General features: G+C 52.5%; 1 protein-coding gene across 3 annotated transcripts in view; it reads right to left on the bottom strand.

The window, feature by feature from the left end:
- Positions 1-804: 804 nt before the first annotated feature.
- Positions 805-9,405, bottom strand: part of CMTR1 (cap methyltransferase 1) — a 48,987-nt gene continuing 40,386 nt past the window's right edge. Inside the window, exons 17-24 of one of the 3 annotated variants that reach the window (XR_004056790.1) lie at positions 8,707-8,838; positions 7,667-7,789; positions 6,873-6,983; positions 6,121-6,189; positions 4,673-4,720; positions 3,795-3,907; positions 3,064-3,172; positions 805-2,302 (exon numbers count right to left, since the gene is read on the bottom strand). Coding sequence is in view for 1 of the 3 variants with exons in the window: in XM_010389714.2 (XP_010388016.1) it covers positions 2,170-2,302; positions 3,064-3,172; positions 3,795-3,907; positions 4,673-4,720; positions 6,121-6,189; positions 6,892-6,983; positions 7,667-7,789; positions 8,707-8,838 (819 nt within the window). In the remaining 2 variants the exon portion in view is untranslated. Of the gene's footprint in view, positions 2,303-3,063; positions 3,173-3,794; positions 3,908-4,672; positions 4,721-6,120; positions 6,190-6,398; positions 6,984-7,666; positions 7,790-8,706; positions 8,839-9,405 lie in introns of those variants that run through there. The other 2 variants (XM_010389714.2, XR_004056789.1) reach the window with 2 other exon arrangements.

Genomic DNA, 9,405 nt, shown 5'->3' with positions numbered 1-9,405 from the left:
ACTCCTACCTTAGGAATAAGGAGGGGAGCAGGTAGGAGGCTGCAGCAAGGCAGAACAGAGGAAGGGCGTGGATAGCTGAGATGAAACCAATTAAGTAGGAAAAACAAGGGACAGAGTTGCCCAGGGAGCTAAGGTCATCCACGAAGGACTCTTGGGGCTAAAGTGAGGAAGTCTAGCAAAGTGAAGGAGGACTTTGGGAGGAACCAGCACCAGGGCGATGACTAACTGGTGGAGAAATCAGCTGGGAACAGAGAAAGGAGGTGCCTGCAGCATCTGCATCCCCCGCCCCCAGGCACAGCCCCCTGCAGGCAGAACCAGCTATCCTTGGAGGGAAGGCAGGCTAGGGTCAGTGAAACCATCTCTCCCTCCCTCTTTCCCCCAAGTCTAGTGACACTAATTGGTCTGACGCCTCTGTTATTTTAGTCACACAGACTGATCTTGGATTGTCACAGTGCCACCATGGAGTGAGATGTGTGATTTATGTAAGGGGGGAAGGTGCCTCTCTGCCCTCCCGGGGCTGTGGGTTCATTCATTCTGCAGTCCCTGCTTCTAACAGGAGCTGCGTAATTTCCCCCAACTCTTCTTTGGGCCCCCTCTTGAGCAGCAAGCAGCAGCCCTGGGAGCCCTGCAGGGGCCCAAGAGCTTGGACAGGCTCCGATTAAACAAACCCTCTTGTCTCTCTTCTGCTTTGAGTAGCGCTGCCTCCCCTTCACTTCTGACCCAAGCTGTTTCATCCAAGCCAGTCTCAGACCACAAAGCACTGAGGACAAACAGCAGCAGCCCCAACACAGAGCCACACAGGCATTAAAAATATGTTTATCTTTAATGATCCAAGATTCTGCAAGACACACTGATATACCCAGAATTGGGTGGAAATATAGCATCTCAGCTGTGCTGCTGCCAGCCTGGGGGTGGGGAGCTGGATGCTGGCTGAAGGACCCCCATGGTGAAGTCGATTCCAACCTCACGGGAGCCTCAGTGCCCTATCTCCATGGAAACCAGCCTGGCACTGGGATGGGGCCCTAGGGAGCCTGCATGAACATCTCTGAGAGGTATTTCCCATTAAAAACAACCACAGGTGCCCTCCCCCACCCCAAGCTATGGCCCAGCTCCCCCTCCTCTCAGCGTTGTCGGACAAGATAAAGGAAATGGGAGTGACCACATAATGACAAACAAAAGCAGATTGTACCTCCTATCAGGGAAGAAAAAGGAAGGGAAGGGGTAGCAAGGGAGCTGCACTTCCAGCTCAGAATTCTGTCAAGACCCTAGAGCGGCTATGGCAGACAGTGGTGCATGACTGCCAGAGGGCAGCGCTACCCAAACCCCTGGAGGTACCCTTGGTTACTGGTGGGGCCACTGCTGCTGTGGGGGAGAGAAAGAGAGGTCTTGGAGGCTGCTTCCTGCCATCTAGCGCTGCCCAGTGTTTGGACCAAGAGGGGATGGGACCTAGGATGGCTCTACAACTCCATACTCAGTACGAAAGAGAGGGCTCCCAGGATCTCAATGTGGTATCAGGGGACGGATGGCCCACACTCCCTCCTTCCCACCCTGCTGGACTGTCAGACCTCTGAGCTAGGAAGAACTTCAGGCAAGGCCAGGATGAATGGGGGAAGGAGACAAGAAAATCAGTCTCCAACTTGGCCTCAAAACAGTAAGTTCAAAGAAACAAAACCGTGATTTTTTATAGCAGGTTCTCCTGGCCAGCTCACGACAGCAGGTCTCCACCCACTCAGGGATGGCCCAATAAAAAGTTGGGCAAAGCAAGGGCATGGCTACCCTCAGGGCAGTGCATGGAACTCAGAAAAGTGAGTCTACAGGATGCAGGAGAGAACAGCAGAGCCCACAGCTCTGCCACTCTGACACGTCCTCCATCGGCCCCACGTGCCCTAGGCACTGACCTCATACCTGCCTCAGGAGCAGCTTCCTTCAGGCTGAGTCCTGGCAGGTGGAAGTTCCCAGGCAGGTGTCCCAGAAGGAACGTGGGAGTGTTCTCTGCAGGGCCCTGCCTGAGCTCTTCAGGGGGATGGGGAGGAGGCCACCCACTCCTCATGCCAGGTACAGTGCTCCCCAGTCCCTTCCAGAGGGGGAAGAAGCCAGCACTATGGGCCCCAAGTGGCCCCGTCTCAGGAATAACAGGGCATTCTGCAGGGGTGGCGCATCCTGAGGCTCTTAGGCCCTGTGCATCTGGATGAAGGAGAGGACATCCTCCTTGGACAGCTTGTCCTGGTCCTGGGGCTTCTGGGAGTCATGCACACGAATGCCATCCCCCCACTCCCAGAAGAGCCGGCCATAGTAGCAGATGCTGGGAGGAGAGGGAGGGGAAAGAGGTTAGGAGACTGCACCCAGATGGCATCGGGTCAAGTGTTCTTAAGGGTGTCGGGCGCAGGGATCTGTCAATGACTTTAGTTGAGGGTCTTCCCCCTGGCAGGCAAAGGGTACCCAGTAGGCCCTAGCTCTGCCCTGACTCCCAGCACCAACTTTTCCCAACAAACAGCTGTTGCTGCTAATTGCATCCAACTGGATTCCTACAATGACTGATATTCCTGGCTTATCTGTCTGTGCTTCTCTAATAGAACAGTATTAGTAGTGTGGTGACAGAAAATGTCAGTGGCTAATTACAGGCACATTAGGGCTGCTGGGGAAGCCTATGACCAACAGTCTAATGGACACCGGGTCCTAAAGAGGGACAGCTGGGACCTTGAGTGCCAAGGGGCAGGGCTGTGGGCCCTCAGCATGTTCCCACCATCAGGCCAGTGTTGGAATGTCACCGAAATGTGGCTGCTCCATGGGGTGGATACGCTGCCCAGATGGGCCTTCACAGCCAGGTCCGTAACCATTATGGCAGGTCCAGGCATCATGCTTCCCTCACCAGCTCTACCTAGGCCCAGCCACACCTGCAGGGGGCTGCCATCCCCACAAAGGTGTTCTCAGGCCTGTGCTCAGGGGAACCCCTACATGGGCAACAGTCTCAGGAACCAGGGTGTGCCCCAGGACAGCTGGCTGACATCCTGCAGGAGTACTTGAGGCTGCTAAGGAGGGCAGGCTTGGAGGAGAGCTACTTACTGAAATGGGGCAATGGAGTCTGCGGGGAGGTCAAAAGTAGAGTCCTTGGTTTTCTTGTTGTAGAAGAATTTCTTCTTGAAGCTTTTGCTGAATCCCATAGTCCAGGGCTCTGACAGGAGGAAGAGGGGATGAAGCCCAGAAGGGGACACAAAGCACTTGTGGAGGACAGGTGCGTGCCTTCCTCCACTCCTGGTGGTCCTATTCCTGCCTCTCCCCAAAAGCAAGTAGGGAACAGCCCGTGAGGCAGCAGCCTTCATCACCAGCCCAAAGGGGCTCCAGGAGAATGACTAAGCCGTGACTTCTCAACGACCCCACCCCAGTCTTGCCAACCTGCCATCAGGGTAACATCTCTAGGACTCTGACAGATATAGGACTCTGTTAGCCAGAGGGCTCTGAAGAAAGGGGGATGCAAAATGGAAGAAGCCAAGCTTGACTTTCTGGATCTGCGCTGTCTACTGAGAAGGCCCCTTTCCTGCCATGAGAACAACACGTGCTTGTGTACAAGTTGAGCTCCTCTCTCTATTCCCTAACCAACTCCCAGGGCCCATGGAAGAACAGAAGAGGCTCAGGGAACACTGTCCCCTAACATACACCTCAGAGAAACGCCAGCCTAGCTGCTACCCACCTTAGTTGGGAGCCCTTCGCTCTGGCTCGGGTAGGGTCTGGGCCCATCACCTGGTGGGGAGAGGGGAGAGGGGAGGGGATGGCGGGAACAGTCCCTCCTCACCCACCATTCACTGTCCTGACGATGTAGAGGCCCATGGGTACAAAGTGCCGGTCATCACGCCCTGTGTAGCTGAGCTTTGGGGTGCCACTGGAGCCCTTGATGATCTTCATCTCCAACCTGACTTCCCCAAGAAGGTATGTACATGAGCGAGAGAAAAGGCCCTGGCTGATAAAATTAGTCTCTGACTAATAAAATCACCCCAACTGTAGTATCTGATCCTGGTTTGCCTTAAGACGAAACTAAGGCACAGAGCCGAGTGAGTGGGTGGCCATGCTGAGTTTAGAATTCAGGTCCTGAATTCCTACTCAGGCAGTGGAGGCAGGGGAGTAACAAATGACCCTGCTGTGTCACTGCTGCTTGGAGGATTTCAGGGTAACACCAGTAAGGGTGAGATCTGATACCATGGGTGCCCATGGCAATGCAGCCACTAAAGCGTTAATGTAACCTCCACATAAGCACACCCAGGAGACTGAGATCTGTGAGCACCCGCACACCACTAAGAACATGAGGACGCATTTATGCCCCTTCTACCCCTCCAGGCTTAATTTCTCTCAGCATCGGGAGCTGGGATTTATGGTATTTCAAGCAGCTTGCTGCTCTGCCCCTTGCAGGGCCCATCGTAACTGTGACAGCATCAATGAGCCCGTATTTCTGCCTGACACAGCCCACCCGGCTCCCTCCTGATAGGATGCTGAAGCAGCTCTCAGCCGGGGGGCTCTTGACTGCAGCGGTGCTGCAGAGAGGCAGGTGAGGTGAGGGGACCACTGGAGCCAGCGCACCACCCCACCCCTGACCAGTCTCTACGAAACAGAGGATGACTCCAGGACACGGCTGCACCCCCACCTCCTCTTGAATCTGAGTTTCACCGGTCAAGTCACTCACCTGACAAAAATCTTCTCCATCTCTTCCAGTCTGTACACCTCCTTCACCCTGCGGGTAGAGGGACAGAGACAAAGGCTTCCTGGGGGACATTCTCGTCCAGGAGGCAGCTGGGAGGCAGGAGACTGCACCTGACCTTGGCTTCTGCCCCAGGCCCTCCCTGAAACCACCCAGCCCACTGGCAGCAAGGACACCGAGCCTGCCCTGTGGCTGTTCTACACAGACAAGCCCTGGGTTTCAGAGCTGCCAAGCAGCTCCTCAGGCCTGTGTCAGGGCAACTTGGGAGTGAAACTACAGATGCTGGAAGACAGGAGGGAGAAAGAGGAAGAAAAGTCTGGCAGACAAAGATGTCTCTGTCAGCATTCTCACCCCCAAGCCATCTTCACCATCACCAGAGGGGAGAAAACCAAGGAGTAGGCTCTTGCCCAGGTCTGTCCATGTGGATTTTAGGCCTTCCATAACACGTTACTGCTAAACAGTCCTAATAGTCCTATTATCCACAGTGGGTGGGGAAACCCTAACAAGGATGCAGGGCTCCTGTTTGATGCCCACGCTCAGCTCTTGGGGGCCCTGAACATGTCTTTGGAACTGCTAGTGGGGAAGGTTCCCAGAAATCCAGCAACCAAACCACAAGCAATGAAAGCAAGGTTCCCCCTGGGAGCTGTCTTTCAGGACCTAGCAGACAGGACATTTTAAAGTGCAGACAGAAATTCCTTTGAGACTTTCGCATGCCACCTATAAAGTGCATTCTCAATACTGAATTTAATTTTAACTAAGTAAATTTATATTAAAAAGAACAAAAACAATGTAGATAAAGTGTAACTAGATACCTCAGTCTCCAGCCACATGAAGCCCCCAAGAGCAGGGCTAAACAGTACCCTTTGACAATAACCTCAGACCTCAGCCTACCCTGGAAAAGTGTGTCCTCCATCTGTCTCCTCCTGACTCTGTTCTCTTCCTCCTTTCCCTCTCAGGGTCCTGGAACTTTCCCACTATCTAACATTACAACACCCCTGGCCTTCTCCCTCAGCACTGGGGGTCCCATTCCCTCAAACCATTCTTCTATTTTTCATGTTCAAAATTCCCATTCCCTCAGCACCCATTTCTTACCTGAAAAAAAAAAATAAAAAGGCCAGGTGATGTGCTAACAATGCTCAAGTGGGAACGGGTGATTCATGAGGTGGGTTGGCACTTTCAGAAGCACATGCATCTTAACAACAAGGATGCCTTAACCCCTCAGAATGAAGTTCACCCACTGCCAGGCAGGATGGGGAGATGCTCTGGGGCAAGTCACCTACCTAGCACCCTCAAACAAACTTCTCAGCAAGAATGGTCTTGTCTCTAACACCAACTCGCCTAGTGCCCTCCACTGAGCCCTCCCATCCCTCACTGGACGGGAGCAGCAGGTACTGGCCAGAAAGAAGCATGGAGGGGAGGGACCACACGCTCACCTGATGGGATTCATGTCAGGCCGACTGGGCTTGGAAACGGCTTTCACAAATTTCTCGGCAAGCTGAATTCTACAATCCAAACAGTCTCTCTCAGAGGCAAGCCAAGGATGCCTCCACCAGCACCCCTACCCCCAGGGCATTTTCACAGCTCCAGTCAGAGAACCTTCTGAATCTGCGGCAAGACTGCTCCAAGAGGCAGCACCCACGTCCCCCAGGATGCCCGCCCTGCCCTTCTCCACCGACGTCTTTATTCATGCCCCACCCCTGTGGATTCTGACCTCTAATTTCACTATGTCGGTTGGTTTTCCTGAAGTGTGCCTTCAGCTGTGCTCAGTCACCTCCACTAGAACTTCAAGTATCATCTTTATTGTGTCTGCCCTGTCACCCCAAAGCATGGACACCACAGTGCACCCACTCAGATGAAGCAACTTAAATGGGACCACTCAAGCACAGGATATTTCTTCCAAGGAGTACCCCTCTTTCCACAAGGTCACCCTCTTGCTCAACCTTAAATACCTCAACCTGAGCAGCTGTGGCAAAATGGAGTGTGCTGGTATCTCTGATAACCAGGGCCCAAGCCCTAGCCAACTCTGAAGTGGCAACACCAATTATCACCCTGACTTTGGGACCACCCAGTGGGTGGGAGAGGGAAACTCAGGATGTGGACAAGCAGAGAAGCCCTGGGTGAGGGGCCACACCTCAGGAGGCTGCTGTCCTCCCAAGCTGCCCTGGCCTACCCCCACCCTCCCTACCCTGGGGCCCAGGTCAGACCGCTGGTTAAAGTGCTGCTCCCGAACATCGGTGCCATTCAGCACAAGGACATCGAGGATGTGGATGGCACTGATCTTCCGCTGGGCCTTCCCCTAGAAGGATAAGTAAGTACACTGCCCAATCTGCCAGGCGTCAGCCTTCAGGCCCCACTAACCCCCAACATGGCATGCTGGCTCCATTCCGCCTATAGCCAGGGGAAAGGTAGGGCTCTAAATATTAGCGGGATATTTCTCTTGTCTCCCTCCCAGCTGCTTCTCAGAACGACTGGCCTGGGCTTCTGAGCAGGGTAAGATCCAAGGCATTGGTGATGAGGCCCCTTGAACCTCAAACCCAGTGAGGTTGCTGCCATGGCACTCCAGCCAGGATCTGGCTTACACCCCTTGCAAACTGTTCCTACTGACTGTTCTTAATGTTACCATACAGATTTCATACTCATGGCTCCTGAGAAATAACAAGTCTCTTCTTTCCCAAGGGATCTCTGGTCAAAAGCTAAATCAGCTGCTAAAAAATACCCAGTAGACTCAGTAGGGCCCTCAGTGCACAGAGACAATCAAGGTCTCCTCTGACGCACAGAGACTGTGCTCCTCCTTACCTGAACCACTGTGGCTTAGAGCAACGGCTCCGGGAGAAGAGTCATTATAAACCCTTAGCCCAGCCTTCGGCCCTGTCAGCCACCACACAATGTAACCAAGTTAACTCAGTGCAAAAGGCCAGGTTCAGCAGCTCCCTAGTCCCCTAGCTGCAAGGCCAACACTTGAGCAGAACCATCTCTGACCTCCCCTTTCAGCTCATGCACAATTTCCACAGATAGCAGAGTGTCCCGAGGCAGCTCTGTCTTCAGGTCTAGCTTGATCCAGCGGTCTGACTGGCGGCCATCCCACGTGTAGATCTGGGATTTCTATAGGCAGAGAGAAACAGTCGGGTAAGGAAGGCATGGACATCGAAGGATAAAAGGCTTACTTCTCAAAAGAGCTTTTAGTTGGCAGCTGCAAACTGATAGGACTGGGAAATGTCAGAAGAAAATGTCTATGAGAAATTAAATCCATTATACTTTAGTGATAATGATAGTAGTGTTCTCCAGTGCCTCTGCAGAAGAGAAGCAGAGATCTGGCTCAGCCTTGGAACAGGCGCAGGGCACCACTCAAAAGACCTAAGTCCATAATTAGTGGCCCTCAAAAAAAGATCCAATTTCGTGTATGTCTAAGGTGGGTTTGGTGAAGAGTCCAGAGAGCAGAGAAGGAGAGAGTAAGTAAAATGAGAAAAAGACAGTGTGAGAGGACACAAAAGATGTAACTGAGGAAGACAGGATCAAATTATATAGAAACACAAGTCAAGAGTTGAAAGAAAAAGCAATGACTTTACCCAGTTAAGTAAGATAAAGAGCTTGCCAAGGCTCTCCCTCACCTCATTTTAGACTCCAGGGGGCCCAGGGTAAGGACAGGGAGTATCTTTGCAAGACGGGGGATGGCATGGGGTGGTGGTGGTGTTGCAAAGGAATGGCTGCATGGGCTCAAGCCAGATTAGCCTGCTGACCACGCTGCTAGCCTGGGAAGCTCTATATCACAAGAAAAGTGGCAGTGTTCCCTTTAGCAATGCACAGAGTTGAAGCAACAAATGAAAGAATGAATGAATGACACTTGGCAAACTCAGAGGAAGAAAGGAAATAAAGTTTCAAGAAATACCTTCACTAGAGTTAAAGCAACAGCTACTTAGTGCCAAGAGAACATGTACCAAGTGTGGCAGGCAGCAGTCCAGATTCCCACAAAGGGCAAATCCACCATCCCAAGCAGGGCAGGAAGCCAGGTGCAGACTTACCCCCAGGCCGATGAGGAACTTCTGCTCACTGCCAGACACCATGCAGCGGTAGTCAAACACAGGGCGGATCTTCTCCAGGGTTTTAGAGGTGAGCAGTGTGGGCTTGTAGCTGAAGATGTCAATCTCAGTGCCCTGCAGCCACGAGTCAGAGAAAACACTGTCAGGTTGGGGGAAGGGACAGTATGGGTGCCTATATGGGCTGGGGGCAGGCTCGACAAGGCAAGGGACAGGAAGCATTGGCTCTCTGAAATACGCTCACCTGCACCCCCTTCTCTACCTAACTGTGCACTAAATGGGATCTATTTCCATCTACTTGGAATGTTCCTGTAGGACCTATTAGGAGAGGCTGGAAAAGTAAAGAACACTGAGTCCCCAAGTACAGATCAATTTACCAGACCTATAAGAAAATGTCACCAGAATATAAAAGCTGCCCCTTCGATAAAAGTAAAAGCAAGGATTCTCCAGCAGTTGGTGTGAGAACAGTTTAGTGATCTCTTTACCCCATTTAGAAAATTGTACACATACAATTCTTTGGAGGGCATCTTGAACCTCAGTCTCTACTCCCTGACCCCCACAAAACCAGCACAATTGCCCATGATCTGGGCCAGATTTAAATGAGACCCAAGTAAAAGCTGGAGGTTGAGTGGTAGGAAGAAACAGGGCAAAAGAACTCTGAGGACCAGGTCACCAGAAATAAGA

This window comes from Rhinopithecus roxellana, chromosome 4 (genome assembly GCF_007565055.1).
Source record: "Rhinopithecus roxellana isolate Shanxi Qingling chromosome 4, ASM756505v1, whole genome shotgun sequence".
NCBI classification, from domain to species: Eukaryota; Metazoa; Chordata; class Mammalia; order Primates; family Cercopithecidae; genus Rhinopithecus; species Rhinopithecus roxellana.
This window is presented reverse-complemented; position numbering and strand designations above follow the sequence as displayed.